The 18,406-nt window shown below is 42.9% G+C and overlaps 1 protein-coding gene across 2 annotated transcripts in view; it reads right to left on the bottom strand.

Annotated features, from left to right (window-relative positions):
* The window catches only part of LOC146671755 (protein sidekick-2-like), a 90,929-nt gene extending 74,448 nt beyond the window's left edge, over nucleotides 1–16,481 (bottom strand). For both annotated transcript variants that reach the window (XM_085404109.1, XM_085404108.1), the window contains exon 1: nucleotides 16,179–16,481. In XM_085404109.1, the coding sequence (XP_085260235.1) occupies nucleotides 16,179–16,335 (157 nt within the window). In that variant the 5' untranslated portion in view covers nucleotides 16,336–16,481. The remainder of the gene's footprint in view (nucleotides 1–16,178) is intronic.
* Nucleotides 16,482–18,406: the final 1,925 nt, after the last annotated feature.

Raw genomic sequence — 18,406 nt, 5'->3', positions numbered from 1 at the left:
TATTTTGCAAGTTATTGTTCTGTCATTGTTTTGAGTGTGGGTGTTGCATTCCATCTGGGAGATAGGGAAGTCATTAACTCTGAACAGACCGTTTCCAATCACTGAATTGTTGGAAATTGCATAAAACTAGCATCCATGCAGCAATACTTATAACCTTCCTGCCCATATTTTGTTTAAGGTCAGATGTCATATAATAGAGCTCAAAGACTGTGTCCAGTGACTAACTTTCACACATGTAAGACAATTAAATGCAAAAGAGAAGAAAAATAACACCTGAAAACTACTTTTGCCGTGCCTCTGTGGTTACCGGGATGCATGAATGATGTGGAGACAATCATACTGTAGTCATGGCATGGCTGCAGTGGTGATGCAGGAGATGTAATGTATTCTATGTGTCCGGACTGAGCTGTTGCAATACTATCTTTATGGTTAAATGTGTCCCTGGAGACAGCAGTGCAGAGGTTAGAGCGCAGAAACACACACTGAAGACTGCCCACCTCTCTGCTTGAGGGCCTGGCCACCAACCTCACAGATTTTTTAATAGCACACTAAAATGCTGCGTAAAGACTAAATTGCTGCCCTCAATGGGCAACAGATGATGGAATTAAAGAGATTTAGAGCTGTGGGGGAAACAGGCTGCGGAATGAGGGAAGAGAGGAAAGAGGGCAGCAGAGCTCACCAAGGCAGCATCTGGCCCTTGTAGGGGCAACACAGCTCTCTGGGAAGTCTCTATGGAGCGAGAAAGGGTCTGACTGATAGCTCTTTCTAACACCCACTATGTGCACAGACTGGCACACACCTACTAGTAACACCTGCTGCACCCATATGGCGCTACAATATCACCTTATCACCTAAACAAAACTAGAACATGTGAGGCGTAAAAAAAAGTTCTTACCGTGAAATTGTGAGGGCATCGCACAAAAAAACACTCATTCCAACCCTACCCCTACTCAGGGTAACCATAGCAACCCATCACCTGTCGTCTCCTTGACAAGAATAAGCACAGAGCCAGGTCAGAGTGACACATTTTCTCTAACTCACAAACATGCAGGGTGATTTTTCATGTGCTGTGCAGTTACTCATAATCTCTCTTATTCCTACCAGAACATGAGCAGACACATACAGCCTACTCTATGCACACCAGATTTATCATCTGTCTTTTCTCATACCCTCCCTTTGTTCTCTGCTGTGCTCTCCACTCTCTGTTTGCCTCTCATTAACTAACACTTGTACTGTCACCGACATACACATAGACACGTGCACACAATGACACATTTCAGCATTACTACTCGTGCCAGAGGAAGCTGGTAAAAATGGCAACATTTATCCTGACCTGGCATATTCCGAGCCCAAGTGGAAATCTGGCCCACTATAAAGGGCCGGTGGGCTGCAGCGGCCTCTCTATTCACTGGAGACAAAACCTGGATCTGTTGCATGGTCTGGCTGGCTGGACTTATGAATAGATCCAACAATCCAGCAATGGCAGACCCCGTTAACCTTTTTACTGTGAGGTTCTGCCTTGACGTATATGTGCCATAGTTTGAAAGAGGTGACGCACGTGTTTTGTACTAGAGACAGGGTAGGTATTTAAGAAAAAATGAACCCACTGATGACAGCTTCGTGCTGCTTAATGTGCGCTCATGATATGGCCACACACAGTACAACAGCTGCAATATACTGAGCGACAAGTCAGGGAGAACTCCAGCAAAAATTTACTAACTGCAGCCTCATCCCTGACTACTCTCCCACACAAACTTGTGCTTTTATCTCATCCCAAGTGTGAAGGAAAGTTAAAAATAATTCAGAGTAGAAAGAGGGGGCTAGCAAACTGACACACTCCAACAAGCTCTGGTGTAAAGGATGAAGCGAAAGCACAGTGCTGTTGATATGTTAGGATGGGACAGGCTTTGTCCCAGGTGATAAGAGGGGGATGGGTCTCACCACCTTGGCTCTTATTTTCCCATTGCTTTCATCTTGCTGAACAGCGTAGACCCAGTGAGTCACCCAGTGAGCAAAACACAGCCAAAACCAATAGCCAGCAGATAGCATCTCTTACGCTAACAAGCTTTTCACTTGGGGATACCATCAGCTCCCTGGTTTTCTCGTACAGCTAATTAGGGATGGACTGAGAAGCAAACCTGCAGCTATCTATACACCCTGTTTTTTTATTCTCTGTTCTCTCAATCCTTTTCAAAAGTGATGCTTTTCTGTCTCCATCCTGCCCCTCTTTGTCTCACTCTCTTTCTGTCTCCCTCTCTTCCTCACATGCTCACTCTTCGAAGGATATCGCTCCCTCAATTCCATCCACACTTCATTCACTTTATATGCCCCTATCTAGCATCTTCCAATCCACTACCAACGCTGCCATCACTGCCACTATGTCCAGCCCAAGGCCACTACTGCCTCTTAATCCCATTAGACCAAACACAATCAATTATCCAGCCAGCCATAAGGATCTGAGAGCATTAAAAGGTTAGCTCAGGAGATTTAAAGCCATTGATGTCTATGACAGCAATGCACCCTACACCTCCTCCTTCAAGTACTCTCTGCTTACCAATGTAGTAGTGTGTGTGTGTGTGTGTGTGTGTACGCGTGTATGTATGTCAGCATGTGTTCATCAACATGACACCCTGGCACCAACTTGAGCCACCATGCATCGCTAGCGGATCTTTAATCATGTCCCTGCAAGTCCTGGCAAATTACTGCCTTGTGATGGTAATCGATAAAGCGATAAACACAGCCGGGGACCGAAGCTGCTGGAGCGAAGAAATACCACTGCGGCCACTGGTTGAGGTTTTTTTCCCCCCTCTCATAATCTGATCCGTCTCTTGCAAAGAGTAAAAGAAAAAAAGTAAAGGAGAAAGATCCCCTTCTTCCAAGGGGACTCTTGTAGGTGAGAGAATAATGCACCCTGATACACTCTACTTGCATTAAGAGTTAGGAAAGTTATGAGATGCAGGTGTAGGTCAATTTAATGCAGGCAGGTAGAGTGACATAATCATATTGTAATCTGTAGACTCATCTCACCTCCCTCCATATGTCCCAAACTCAATGCCCCAGTGCTGCTCCATTCATCGCTTGATCTAATTCTCCTTCTCCCTCGCCTTTATCTTTCCCATACACTCTTCTCCTACGCTCTCTCCTCACTGACTTGTTCCTTCTCAGGCGAGAAAATTAAATATGATCATTTCTCTTCAAAGGCTCCACTATTAGCCACATAATGAAAATTCAGTTAATGTAGCAGAGAGGAGAGTGTGTGAGGAACAGAAATAAGTGACAGCAAAAGGTAAATCTCTTCAGATGGTGCCACAGCACAACTACTAAAATCTCTTGAATGCACATAGCATTCCATACATGACTTTATAGCCAATAAATTTAAAGCACAAATTAATATTGCCATGAACAGACAGCTCTGTGGCATTTAACGGTGTGATTGTACATCTACATCATCAGAATCTAATACATCACTTATGGCTTAATAACATTTTGAATGATGAATCACTGATTATGGTGCTATTATGAAAGACTTCCTCAAATCACGTGTCCCTGAAGCAATCTCCACTGAAAAATGATTTTTCTATGGCTTGCGAGAAACCGAAGCACTTGTGGCTCCACCTTAAACTCCCCATGCTAAGAACTTGTCCGCTTGTGTTCCAGATGCAGCTGCCAAGCACCTTCTCCACTGGGATTCAAATGTGTTTCCTCATGCAGACACGATAGCCACTTTCCAATTTCAACTTCATCCTAAAGCACCAATTTCTACTGCCGTGCTGGTGATTGAAATATGAAACCCTGCATATATACAGGCCATTACAGAGAATACAAGGCTCCAGCTGCTGTCTATCCGCCCAGGGAAGCGAGAGGAGAAGAAACAACAGGGATCAGCTACGACCGGAACACATTTCTATTTATTTATTATTCAATAAGGCTGAATTGGCCCCTGACCCCCAGTAGCAGCTCACGCCAAACTACCCTCAGAAGAAAATCGCAGCATTGCTGAATCGAGAGGAAATCAAACAGAATCCCTGGGGCTCAGTGGTATGAGAGTTCAAATCTGACAGAATTTGATGAGTCTCCCTTTTGAGTAATTCCTTTTTTGCTGTTTTTGATTTATGTGAACATGTTTCAGAAGCACAAACATTCACTTTCTAGGGCAGTACCATCAACACAGACATGCCGACATAGAAATAACAAGTAAATAAGTGAGTCGCCCCAATAAGCAGAGTCGTTGTAGGCATCCTAAGTGATGAGCATTTCTCTAAGATTGGTTTTGCATCTGCTCTTTTCTTCGCTCTCTTTACAACCCTGCAAACCAATGTGTGTGGTTTTTTTTCTGGGACAACAGATATTGTTTTTTTTTCTTCTTTCTGTTATGATCCTCCAATTTTCAGCAGAAAGAATGTGATGAAAAAGAACTTCTAACCTTATTTCAGCTGATGAGAGAGAAACAGAAAGAAGTAACTGTTGCTCAAGAGCAAAAAGGAATGAACTGAGTAGCACAACACCTAAAACATACAGCAGAAAATATTTGGGGAATGAATGTAGAAGGGTGAGCAAATGCTGCAATTACACTGTTGTTTGCAGCTCCCAAGGTTGTTTTGGCTGTTAATTAGTTCAACTTGATGGCTTGCATCCATTGGTGCAGTCTAACCCAGTTAAGTCAGTTGCTCAATGAGTTTTTTCTGGGCCTTAAATACTGAACCACTTCTCTACAGGAACCTGGCCCAAGGTTAGCACCATGGTGTCAGTCATGCCCAGTGTCCGACACTGAAAGCCTGCCATGCTCCTCAAGTGCTTGCCAAAGAACACTCACCAAGGTTACGTCTGTCAATGGCAATGAATATCCTACTTATCTCAATCAAAGTCCTTCACAAATCTTTGAGGAATCGGTTCTGCCTGTGCTTCAAAAATGGAAAAAAATAAGGACATTAACTCTTATTGATGAGGGGGAAACAGTCACGCTGTTGCATCTAAATTGAACAGCTTGACAGATAACATCTTGAATTATTAAGCCGCAACCAATCAAATAAACATCTTCAATTAATCAATTAAAATAGTTGCCAACCAAGTGAAACAGATGAAAGCATTTGCATATCCTTGTTTGTCATACCTCTCATCTGTGTAAAGGGAAGCACACACTATTCAGTTTCTCTTATGTGTTTAGGATGGGAAGACTGACAGACAGAGCTTTTGATAGTGATGAAAAGAAAAATAAAATACATTTCATACTGAGAATTAAAAAAAAAATCTGCTTCAAGCAGCTGCAGCAAAAAAGCCAAGTGCAGAACTGAAAGCCTTTCTCCTTGCTTTATATACTGGATGCAATATGAACGCTCATGTTGAGTTAACAGTGGTTCATTATTAATGGGCATGTACGGTAATGACTGTGCTTAAATGCCAAACCACAGAGAGATAAATTAACATATCTTCATGTCCCCAAAGTCAATCTCAAAGAAATGAATCGTGCGGTAATGACAATAAATTGCTGCACTTTGTTTCCACAGGATATAATCTATAAGTTGGTTGACAGGCAATGTAAATGTGTTGTTTGTGCAGCATAAATCACAAGCTAACAATGCAACACCTGTGGATTTTCAAAAGTAAAAGAAATCCTCTTTCAAGCCTCCCAACTGCTCAATATTTCACACATAATATTAACCGATCTTTTGTGCAGTGACATCGTGCACAAATGGAGGCATAAGCTATGATGGATGCTGTGATAATTATAATTTCAGTGATATAACAGCGAGGTAGAGAGATGCTTGATACATGGGTTTGTTTGCATCCAGTGAGTAAACACTATCGTGAAATAACAATGAAATGACAAGCGTGTCTTTCTTAAATGTTGGAGCCTTTTTAAGTATGATCATGCCGGGGCATTCACCTGTGTGTGTGTGTGTGTGTGTGTGGCTGTTTGTCTGATCCCTGCAACATCTTCCATCTCCAGGGGCACCGGTTCCCTCTCTCATCAACCATGCCCAGCCAATGTGACTGTCACTCCCAATCTGCAATGAGAGGGGAGCCTGTGCCTATTTTTATAAATGTATTCATATTCATTAGTCCTGAGTGTCATTCATAGCAGCAGTTCTTTAATGCGGTGCGTAACCATCAGAGGCTGGAGGAGCCTGCCTCCTCTCATCGCACAAATTAATAACACAGGCAATCACTGCAAAGGTGCCTACTGTCAAACAACAATGGCTACTGATTTCCATCACCTATGCACACTTCCTCACTTCCAGATGACACAAAAAAAAACCACTCAGTGGTTTTCCCTCAGGGAATCACACCAAAAAATGCTATTGTAAAAGCCTTTGAAATATGAAATCATTAATTTAAGTGAGAATTAATTACAGCCTTTTTTTCCCCTTGACCCACTGCAATATTCTGCGTCATGACATCTTTGTGGCAGCCGGTTAATTGTGCAGAATAACTGTGTGAACGCTGGCTGCTAATGAGAGCAATTAGGCATTAGGCTCGCACAAAACTTCAAACGCTTGCTCAAAGACTCCACACTTTGGCTTGATTGGCTTGTATGCGCCACATAGGGCACATGATGAGCGCATGATCCTTCGCTGCACTAGCTGGGAAAATCGGCTCTCCCGGTTAGACCGACACGACTGTACTTTTTGAAATAAAATAAAGTTTACATGAAGACTCATTTGCGGATGCTCTTCTGTATGCCGCCCATGCATTTTTTTCTTGCACCATTATGGGCACTGTGCATTCCTAAGTGATGGAAGTGGGCTGCTTCTCACAGCCTTGCCATGTTTTTTTCATGGCCATTGTTTCTGCTCCACCTTGCTTTAAATCAACAGCACAATGCACCCCCCCCCCCCCCCCCCCACACACACACACACACCCATCCCCCCACACCCCCCATTACTCCACTGTACTTCACTCTGGACAACATAAATAAAACAGGCTTTCAATGATGCAGCGAGGAACGCCACATTGGGCTCTGAGCAGTGGTATGATTAAAGCTTTTAAACACCGCCACCCTTTGAGTTTGCATATGTCAGCTCTGCAGTCTGTTTGCAAGAAGGCTGGTAGGGTAAATGTTCCCTCTGTAGTTTCCCTTATCATGTCTTTTTTTTCCTTTTTCCCTATTTCTCACTAATGCAGTAAGGCCAAGACTAGGTCCACTTTAACATACACAGTAATAAAGCAACATTCAGTAATAAAATTGGAACATCAAGAGCAAAGCCCACAAAGGAACATAAAAGCAGAAAGGTACTTGCTGTGCAACAGTGATGGATACGGTTCTAGCAGCTCTACATCCTGTACTCATGTATCATGCAAACCTATTGTTACACTACCTTTGTTCCTTTCTGTTTCTTTGCTTGACAATTAAGTTGCAGCTTTCCTCCCCTAACAGAGCAAGCATATTCATTCTAAAGCATCTGGAGATTGGTGTAACAAAGACTAAGAGAACACATTTTTGACTGGTCATTTCTTCTCACAATTTGCTCACTGTAATCTAATAATGACAACCCCTTGAGTGATCACAGAAATGGAAATCAAGACTACTTACTGAATTCCATGTTGGCCAGAGCAACTTCATTTAACTGATACAATCCAGCTGACTTCCCCATTTTTGTAGGTGCCACAGGCAAGGAGCATGTCCAGTATTGTTACAATAAAATATGTGCTCAAACATTTTTTTCACCGAATGAGGAAGTTATTCTTTGAAAGCACACCCACCCCACCACCACTTACAAATTCAAACAGCTTGACCAGCAGTTTGACAAAAGATTTGGGGACAGTGATGTGGAAATGTAGCCCGAGGCCTCCACGTGTACAATCTACTCACTAAGAGGGACAACAATAGCCAGCCCTTCTTTTGTTGCTGCAGTAATGCTTTCGGTTAATTCGGGCATCACAAATCAGTTTTGAGCTATCATATGTGTCGTATGTGATGCAAATCTGATTTGGCTTTACTCTCTTGAGTGAAGCTCTGTCTCAGCCCATAGTGCATACAAGAGGTTGCAGAGTCTCCAGTGTAGAGACAGACGTCCAATTTTGTCAGAAGACCTGCTGGTGCAGTACAGTGCATGTCCCCAATAGGGCACACTGGGGCCCATTTGTTTAGCTACTTCACTCTGGCTTTGAGACAAGAGGAGACAGTGACCGAGGCATCTGGGATATGGTAGTCCCCTGCAGAATTAAACAGGCTGCGTCTCAAGCCCCAGTGACAGGAAATCTCACTCAGATCACAAAAGGCAGCACTGATTGCGTCTGACATGTGCATCCTTTTCCTTCAGATGCAATGTCTTTGTTTTGTCTGGATTACTTGCGTGTAGGCATTTGTATTTTAGTGTAGCCTCTTTCTGTTTGTGTGTTTATGTCTACGGATGTGCATGTGCATGCGTGTGCAAGAGTCCATTCAGCCTGCTCCTCATCTAAAATTGAAACCGTGACCTTTTCATAAATATTAGCTGTCTGTGAGAGTACGCAAAACCTAAAGAGTGTGTAAAAGGGTGATTCCAAATTAAAAAATTAGACTCATGGGGGATAACCAGAAATTGGTTGTGTCTAATCAGCCGAGTAAAGTGCTGAAATACAACAGTAAATGTATAAAAAGGCTGGCAGTAGGAGAAGTGGAAGGGTTACTGTTTGGGCTCAAACTGGGCACACTAATCCCTTTGATCCCCCCATTTTACTGTCAGCTGTTTCCTAGCTACCGTCGGATCTGCACAGAATTTAGGATTTGTGCTACTGTACACCACAGCAATCTCTGCCCCACTGATGCAGCGCTCTCCTTTCTTTCCTCCATCAATACCCCACCCAGCATCAACATCCTTAGTAATATTCATTTCTCTCTCTGTTCCTCTTTCTCCTCCACCTCACTGCAGCTGGCAGTGACTGCGACATGGCAATGAGACAGGTTAAATTGGAAAGTGTTTTGCACAGAGGACCATCAGAACATGACGCCTCACACTGAAAAAGCTGATTCTGATTTTGTCTATTCACACGAGACACCATGGCTGTGCCCCACTTTCATTAGTTGTGCCGAAAGTAGCATTCAAATACTGGTCTTTTGAGAAAGCTCTATTTAGCGATAATGAAACAATCTACACGTATTTGTGTCAATGCATGTGTTTGAATAAGGAAATGTGTTTGGTTATTAGCATACTTGCACACTTTTGCCGTGTGCATGCTTGTGCATCTGCTAACATGCATTAAAGCAATAAAGACACTTTATTGGATTCCTCTTTCAAGCTGCCTTTGAAATTAAAATAAATAGGCAAATGTATCTACGCAGGATCTCTTTCATCCTTGTCAGTATTGGTTGCTTTTAGAGGTGCAGTGCACCACAGACTTCCCACTTAACCTCTGAGGAGCTCTCCCAAACTGATCCTAAATCATTCCAGGCAGAAACACATGGCCAACTCGATTTGCGTATTGGCAGATTCATGCTTCATTGTCAAACACTGGCTCTCCATGGCTCTGCGCCCATTAATCCTGTAAGCATGTAAAAGAATGAATACCACAAGTTTCTCAATTTGCCAATTTCAATAGGAGCTGCCAGACTGTATTGATTTTGTATGTACGGTACACTTGCATAATTTGTATCATTCACACAGTCAAACTCTCAGGCCACCTTTTTTTCCGGAGGCTTTGTTCATTGTGTGTATTTTGATTAAGTACTGTAAGGTTTTACCAGGCATTGCTTGCCTTGGCAGATAAATGAAAAAGCAATGATCAAGGACATGGTCAAACACAATATCACTTAATACATTCAGGAAAAATGGCAGAAAAAACATATTTATCCAGGACTTGATCACGTTGAAGTTTGTATTTTAGGTGTGACTATATCTACCTACATGCAACCTTCCTTAAAAGGAGTAAACAGCATTTGTCTCAGCTTTCATCTGAAGTTGAACCCCTTCTTATGCTTTTAGTCTTGCACCTGAAGCGCTTTTGTGGCTTGTACTGAGGGGCCAAGAAAAGAGAATCCAGATGTGACACAAGCCATAGAGAAGAAGCCAGCAGTACCACTGTCAGTGCCTGTCACCATCACACTTCTTATGAGACACTCTGCTGATGTCACAGGCAAGGACGCCGATCAAAGATATATGTACATTAAAGTGCCGTCATACTACAATGACAACCTGCTCCACTCTGCCATGCCTACCAGCTCAGAATTCCTTATCAACAAACACAAAAGCTCTGCTGGATGTGATGGTAGGTATGAGTTTCTGTAGATTTATCTCAGTTGATGCCTTTGGCTGTTCCATGCTTTAACATCTGCAATGATACCCCTGATGCAAGAGAGATACTCTCTAGCACACCATTTGTTTTTTAGTGAAGGTGGAGTACTGTCAAGCCATGACATGAGAGGGGGGGGAGGGGGGAGGACCTGATGTTGAGCTCCCTACTATCTTGGAGAAGTGCAAAATGGCAGGTGTAAGAAAAAAAGAAAAATCAGCCACAAAGTGAAATCCCATGTGTCAAAGAACGGGACAATGGCGAATGAGGAGCAGCTCTGGCCCTAATCAATAATGAGCACAAGGCATGAAGATACATTTTCTCAGCCCACCAGTGGGTCTGGTAAGACTGCTGCGAAGCAGAGCAGCAAACTCAGCCCTGCGATTGGGGAACACTGAGACTCCTTCTTTACAGACAAAACCTTGCCTTGGACTAGTCTGCCCAACCAGTTCAATTCACTTTTATTTATATAGCCCCAAGTCACAAAAGCAGCTGCCTCAAAGCACTTCATATTGCAAAGTAAAGACCCTACAATAATACAAAGAAAATTCCAACAATCAAATGACACCCCCCAACTCCTTGTCGACAGTGGGAAAGAAAAACTCCCTTTTAACAGGAAAAACCTCCAGCAGAGTCAGACTCAGGGAGGGGAAGCCATTTGCCCCTCCGGAAAAGAGCCAGAGATTAATAATAACTAATGATTAAATGCAAAGTGGTGTATAAACACAGAGAGTGGGAAAAGGTGAGTGAAAAAGAAACACTCAATGCATCATGGGAATCCCCCAATAATCTAGACCTACTGTAGTGTAACTTAGGGAGGATACGCTTTATCAAAAACAAAAACGTTTTAAGCCTAATCTTAAAAGCTACCAACTGACCCTGCATTCATACATGGTCGAAGCAAGAAGAATAAAAGGAAAGGTGCCTATATCACCTGAAAAACACAGCTTTCATTGGAAACAAAAAAATGCACTGGAAGCAAAGACAGGAATATACACACTCTTTCGGACCTCTTTAGCTTCATATGTTGAGGAGCTTGTTGTTCAGCAGACTCTGGGTGTCTGTACCAAGTTTAACAGCAATATCGGCGTGCCTATTCATGTCATCACTTACTGCAGGGACTCACAGCTGGTAGTAGCGCCGTTATTGGCTTGGTTTGAAGTCAGGACAAGAATGGAGCAGAATGTCAAGATGTGAAGTCGTTCATGTGAACGGACACAGAAAATAGATACTTGTACCGCCAGTTGTTTTTATGAGGACAGGAGGAAAAAAATGTACCCGCCACCCCCGCCTCGCCACAGTTTTTTTCCTCCATTTCTCTATGTCTTTGTCTCTTTTGCCATTTTATTCACAACACAAGAATACACTCACCAGTCCCCAGGAGGGGCACGCTGGATGAGAGCAGAGATTCAGTGAGCACATTATGCTGTAAAAAGCATTGTTTCTCACCATGGTTTTCCTTGAGTTGCCTTTGTGTTGTTTAAATGTTTACATGGAACAGCTTGGGGGCTTGAAGGCAGATGTATGGTCCAAGAATAGTCGGTAAGTACAATCTCTCTTTTCCCTGGACAAAAGTATTGACACAATTTTAAAGGCTTTCATATGGCTCCTTACAATAATACTTTGATGAAGACGCATGCACAACATCCTGCTGCCTTTTCAAAATGATATTACACAAATTAACCAAAAAGTGCCCCTTCACATTCCCCTCCCTTTAGCATTCAAGGTCACATCCTCTTTGAGCTTACGTCCCAGCTCAGGGCCTTTTTTGAGACATTTTTTGTTGTTGTTGTTGATAGTTGAGGTGCCTTTCAGCCTTGTGTCAAATTGATTAGACGTTTAGCCAGGAGAATTAATATGTGAAGAATTTGCCTGTTTTCCCCTGCAGCACTCCACCCTCCAAGTCTCATTTGTAAACAAGGAGACATGGAAGTGAAACTACTCTCAGCTATGTGATTAAAATGGGCCCCAAAAGAAGAGCTTGCCTCCAGATCAATGCCGTTATTATTGAAAAATTTAATTTGAGTACCCTATACCTTGCCCAAACTGTATTTTTGACTCAGTAAGACAAGAAGGACTCTCTGTGGGTAACGAATCAATCTGGATAACACAATTTTGTTGAGTGAAGATCCCACAGGTTCTTCCACATCTTGTATTCTCAGGCTCACACTAAGTCCCAAACATTCACAAAGCAAAAAAAAGCAAAAAAAACCCAAAAACCTTCATTCTTCATAGAAAGTATTGATTTCTGCTATGCTGATAGGCAGACATCAGCATAGCACACACATGGAAGGAGATAAGACTATTTCCTGCATGCAAATAGCCATTTCCATAGCCCTTTGGGCAAATGGCAATTACTGGGCAAGGGGCGAATGCCAAAACCCTGCAGTACAAGTTAATTTGATTACATTTCCTTTATGAACTATAAACACAGTTTTGCTGCTCGACTGAGCCAATTAAAGGCTTCCTGAAGCTAAAAAGCGTTGACAGCACAACAGCCCCATTGTTCTTCAACAATAAATTTGACTGTAATCATTTGTCACACTTAAACCCATTTGAGGCATTTGTATTTCCTTTTTTTCTTTTTTGGGGGAAAATATTACCCTTAATTTAGAAGGAAAAAAGTCTGTCTTTTTCATTCAGTCATTCGAAAGCACCATTTCATTCCCCCCCCCCCCCCCCCCCCCCCCCAGTTAAGCTGTGATATGTTCTATCTTGGAGGATAAAGCCTCCTGTGGCAACAGAAACAAAAAGCACCCCCACCCAAAAAAAAAAAAAAAAAAAAAACAGAGATGAAGGCAAGAAAAAAAAGGCAGCTGTTTGATTTGGAAGTCGTAAGGCTGCCTCCACATTTCACCTGAGGCTGTGCAAGCCACTAGCAGGTCTCTCCTGGCATGAGCCAAATTGAGAAGTAAACAAGCATTTAGTCCAAATTTCAGCAGCTGTTAGCTCTCAGGAGCAGTCAACATGTTTAATTAACTGCATTTCACCAAACAGGGAGATACATATGTCATAAATATGTACACCATGCAATTATGCAATGGCAGCTGAGAAGTTACAGCACTCCCAAATCACCAAGCCACATATAGGACTCCCAACACAATCCAAAGAGCTTCAGGTTTTGGAATATGCTGTGATTTTGTCACCGATAGATCTCATGATCTATTGTCATATCACAAAATCAGATGCCAGAGGCCAATGTCGAAACAATGGGACTATGCAGGTCTACTGTTATGGAGCTACATGCGAAACAGATTGAGCTTTCTATTATTTGTGATGGAGGGTTGTATGTGTGGGTGCAGACGAACAGGTCTGTCATCCGTCTTTGTGGGAAGATGACTTTGATTCCATTAAAACTGTATTATATTTCTCTTGATGGAGTTGTGTAATCTTGTACATATTGATTTTTGTATCTTTCTGTGGATGCACTTTGCATGCATGCATGCGTAGTTGTGTGTCACTGATGTAGATGAATTATGATCTGGTGCCCGCATTAGAGCAGGGAGTTTTAATCACACAAGGATTCAGAGTGTTTTAAACAAACGCTTTTTTTGTAAGCATGGTGGATTATCATAAGATTTAAAGATTTGGAAATGGCTGACAGCTGTCAAGCTGCATAATAACGTACGTCCAGAAAATTATAGCAGCTGCCGGTTGGCAGAATGTCAATGCTGCTATCTAGATTAAAGCTCAATAGACAGGAACATGAGCACCACTAAGCATACACACGCACACACACACTTTTACAAATGCACGACAAGATGCACATAAAAAACACAATCACTTGCAAGAAAGATTTCAGCAGCAGGGGCTTTGAGGAGAAAATGAGGAGATACAGAGGGGAAGACAAAAACTCACATCAATTTACTTGGTATTTTGATGAGGGGCTCTAAATGAGTCTTAAAATGGCTTGCTGAGAGCAGCCTGTAGAAAGGTTCCCCCATGGATCTATCATGTATCCTCTTGTGCACTGAAGCAACCAGCTTTTATAACACAGCTGGAGCCTTGCTAGGAACTTGCTGAAAAACAAGTTCACACCACCTATGGCTCCCTGGGGAAAAGCACGTGCATCTATGTCACCTAATTTATGACATCCTCAGAGGTTCTCCCCTCTCAGGGAATGACTACAGCATGTCTAACTTTATCCAGAGGCACTGTTGCACCGCCACTCATTTGCAAACAAGGATTCCCCATGAGGAGGAGATCTGCTTCCAGCTTCAGAAAAACAAGACCTCTCTGGATGCTGAGATGACCCCCTGCAAAGACTGCGACTGCATCTTCACTAAAGAACCAAAAGCAGCAATTGTGCGCAATAGAGGAGGCCCTTCTCAATTGAAAGAGTAGGCAGACTGAAGAGTGAATCTCTCACCAATGCTAATGCACACCCGGGAACATTCAAGGGGCCAGAATACCAACAGCAAAGATGAGAAAAAGGTCCATTTGGGGAGAAAAGGTATGGCCCTGTCAAGTAGCCTAGAAGCGCTCAACAGATCCTCACAGACTCCAGGCATGTTAGTTTGAGAAAAGGATGCTAATAACTGTTAGAGGAACTGTGCTCTGCATAATAAGAGACGCCTGAGACTCTTTTCAGATAAGGTTGGAAGCACTTTAGAGCAATGCGACCTGTTCAAAGACAAACAAGCAAAGGGATTATGCTGCTTTTAGCACTTTGATTCACTGAGCATTGTGATTATAAGATGGCGCGCGCATAGGAGAGCCACTTCTCATATGAACTAACTTCCAAAACAAGACTTTCTTCATCCTTTGGGATCTATAGAAGTAAATTCTTCACGGCTCTGTATGTCAAACATTAATCTTTCTGCGAGACCTGCTGTCCAAAAAAAGATCCTGTGTTTGAATTCCAACAGTAAGGTTAAACACGATTCAATACAAATATACTCAGATTACTAATGAAATTCAAAGTCAAGTGAGCCCACAAAGTACATTTTATTATTTAGAAACTTATCTTCCGTTCTTGTGATAACTGGCTTTTCCATTTGTGAAATTAGAAAGCAAGGTGGAAATGCTCTCTCTGATTTTCTGTCTTTATTTAGTTTTTACTATAGATCTCATTATCTTCTCACTGGCCAAGAGGACATCCACGAACAGATGTAAAGTGAGAAGTCATACCAGTTCACAGTAATTGTTTAATTAGTGCAGATATAGTCTCCCTGCCTCCTTACATCTTTAACTGTGCAAGGAAGAAATGAACACCACATATTTTGTAATGGATTCATTTTGCGTCAAGCCCGTTACTTTCACACACTCTCTAAGTGGGAGACTACAAAGGACCAAAAGAGGCACAGCACAGCAGCACAGCCTTCAAACAAAGGCCTTGCATTACTGTCCCATAGCCATATTCATGCACGTTAATAACAGCATCTGCTGAACTACCTATAGGCGGATGGGGAAGATCAAACTTCAGCAACGGTGAAATGTTCTGAGGTTTTCAGGACCGATTGATTTTATGAGGCTTAATCTTATAAATAATACATTGTAAAGCAGTTATAGCATGGAATACAACACGTTATGACATGAATATTAAGTCAGACACCTGGTGTTTTTCAGCTATTATGACACAAAGACAAAACATATCTACATTACACTCTAAATATTAGCGACTTTTTTATTCTTTCTTTTTCTTTTTGAGAAGCCAGGCGGTTCTCCTTGAGCGTTTGGAGCAGTCGAGTGGCCCCGTGGTCACAGTGGGGGTACGTTGTGGAGAAGAAACCCCGACAGTTTACGCGTTGTCTGAAGCAATTAATTTAACGAGTGACGAATTGAAGTGTGGTTGTCCTGTAACAAATGTGACTTTTTCAACTGAAAACGCACACAGTTTTGCCACAGTTTTTGTTTGACTGACATTAGTCACATACCTACATCTCCCACAGACTTTCCTGCGCGCTTCTTTGCTTTTATTAACAGCAGCAGTCCGGTGTGAATAAAAACCACTGACTTGCGCGTCTTACCTTGCGCCTTGGCGCCGAGGACACAAGTCGTCAGCAGCAGAACCCAGCAGGACACCCACACCTGTCCGACCGGTTCAGTCCGTCCAGCTGTAGTCATGGTCCGCAGTGGTACCGTCGAGCTCCCGGTGCGGTTTCCCCGTCTCCACGCTGGGAACATGTTGCTCCGTGGGCACACACTCCCGGGAAGAGTCCTGTTTGCCGTTGGTCCTGTGCGTCAGAATGCTCCTCACTGGTGATGAGGTTGAGTGACTGGAGGAGAACGGGGAGACTTCGTCAGAGAGCACCAGGCGTGCATCAGATAGGCACGCGGTAGTATGAAAAGCCTGTGGACAAGTCCCGCATGAGCAAGGCGGAGTCAGTCCAATTGAATTTGCTCGGCTGTCAAGTGTGCGAGACAGAGTATTGACATCATCTTCTTACTGCTCCGAATAGCCTCTGAATATATCACAGAGAGCAGTGAAATAAATAACAGGGAATGACGGGACTGACGAAACTGCACACAGCCTCCCAAGTTCTTGTGATACAATGGACAGTTTTTAGCCCCTCCTAACTAAAATAAACAAACAACAACAACATAAAAAAACAGGTATTTGTTTATTTGTTTTCTAAACAGCCTCAATTCTCACTACAGCTGTCCTTAAGCAAGGCACTTTAGCGACCGGTGGCAGGCAGTAAGGTTTCACACTAACTCGCTTGTACGTGTGCTTTTGTGTATGAGCTGTTGACAGTGGGAATAGACTAAATATAGGTTAACAAGATTTCTTTGCATCTTAAACACTGAAAAGAAAAAAAGACCCATATGCTGCTCAGAGTTTGCCATTAAGGAAGGCCTCTGACAGGACAGTCATTTTTTAAATGAATTGCCCATCACATAGACTATAGCAGTGCACCCAACCCGAGCCAAGTATTGCCAGGCCAAGTGCTCTGTGCGCTATTGCCACCTTGCGGCAAAAAGCGGTAGGGGATTTCTATTTGGACAGCTATGATTGATTGTTGACACATTAAAACCTAAAGCACGGATTACAAAACTACCTGATGGCAACTAAAGCTTTTTCCAAATAGCTCTGTTTGGATGTTTTCTTTTTTACTGCCAAGCAGGAAGAATAAACTGGGTCACAGTCTAAAAGTGGTATGGGTGCCGCTCAGTAAATCTCTTTACTTTGCATTGGTCCCAGTTAAATCTGGCTTGATGGTGAGGTTAAAAGCAGCCAAGGCGTTAAAGAATAGCACAAGAAATATCTAACAAAAACACCTGAGCAATTAAATGTGATTCAGGAATTAGTCTGAGATCAAAAAGAATGGCAGGCTGTTGCCATCTGTGAATTCTCAGCCCACCAGAATGCTTCCTCCATCACCAGACAAAGGATTAAAGGCAAGTTTGAGTACACAGAAATGGTGGGCACTTTTGGAAACAGAGAAGAGTACATATGGGCTGTGATATCAGCTTTTGTTGTCCTTGCTCCTTTTGAACTCACTGAAAAATGCATGCAGGTCAAGGTAAGCTTTAAAGAGCTGTCACAATATATCTGTATGTGTCCCATTAGATTTTGTGAGTTTTGAAGACCAGCACTAATACTCACTAACTGAAAATCCCAGCTACGGTGAGCTAAGTAAAGCCCGCTGCTGCTTTTCAAAGAGCCCAGCTGAAGTGTAAACAGAGGTGGTACTCTCTGCTTTATATAGTCTTGCTGTGAATCTGCTTCACTGTCCTTTATTCTAATGCTTCTAAAATTCTCTATTCCCCCCCCCCCCCCCCCCCCCGTATGTAATACAATGTCTCATTGCTACCACAGGCTCATTTTGTGTCATCCATTGCTCCCTCCCTTTATTTCCTCTCTCCTCCGCTGCCACCCCATGCACCAACCCCCTCCTGATAATGATGTGCTGATTATGAGGCTCTTAGACCAGCAGATTGCTCTCCAGTCTCATTCACATTCAGTGGAAAATTGCTGCTGTCTTGGAGCCCCCACCCTGCTGTGCGTATCAGGCAGGTTGACATTAGCAAGCTGCTGGGAACAGTGCTCAGGCACGAGGGCAGGTGCTCTATCTCCATCTCTATAACTGTTCTGCAGCAGACGAAACAGAGACTGCCTGATGCTACAAGCCACGCTGGGGGGGCCACCACAGGCTGGTGTCAAACAATAAGGTATTGTGTAGTTGACATTTATACATAACACATACTGAGATTAGCTACTTTCACTTGCCAAGTGACACGTGGTGTATAACAG

This window comes from Rhamphochromis longiceps, linkage group LG4, assembly GCF_057381845.1.
Source record: "Rhamphochromis longiceps isolate RC_006_pf linkage group LG4, R_longiceps_female_GT1.1, whole genome shotgun sequence".
Taxonomy (NCBI): domain Eukaryota; kingdom Metazoa; phylum Chordata; class Actinopteri; order Cichliformes; family Cichlidae; genus Rhamphochromis; species Rhamphochromis longiceps.
Note: the sequence above shows the minus strand (reverse complement) of the source record. Positions and strands in the feature narration are given on the sequence as shown.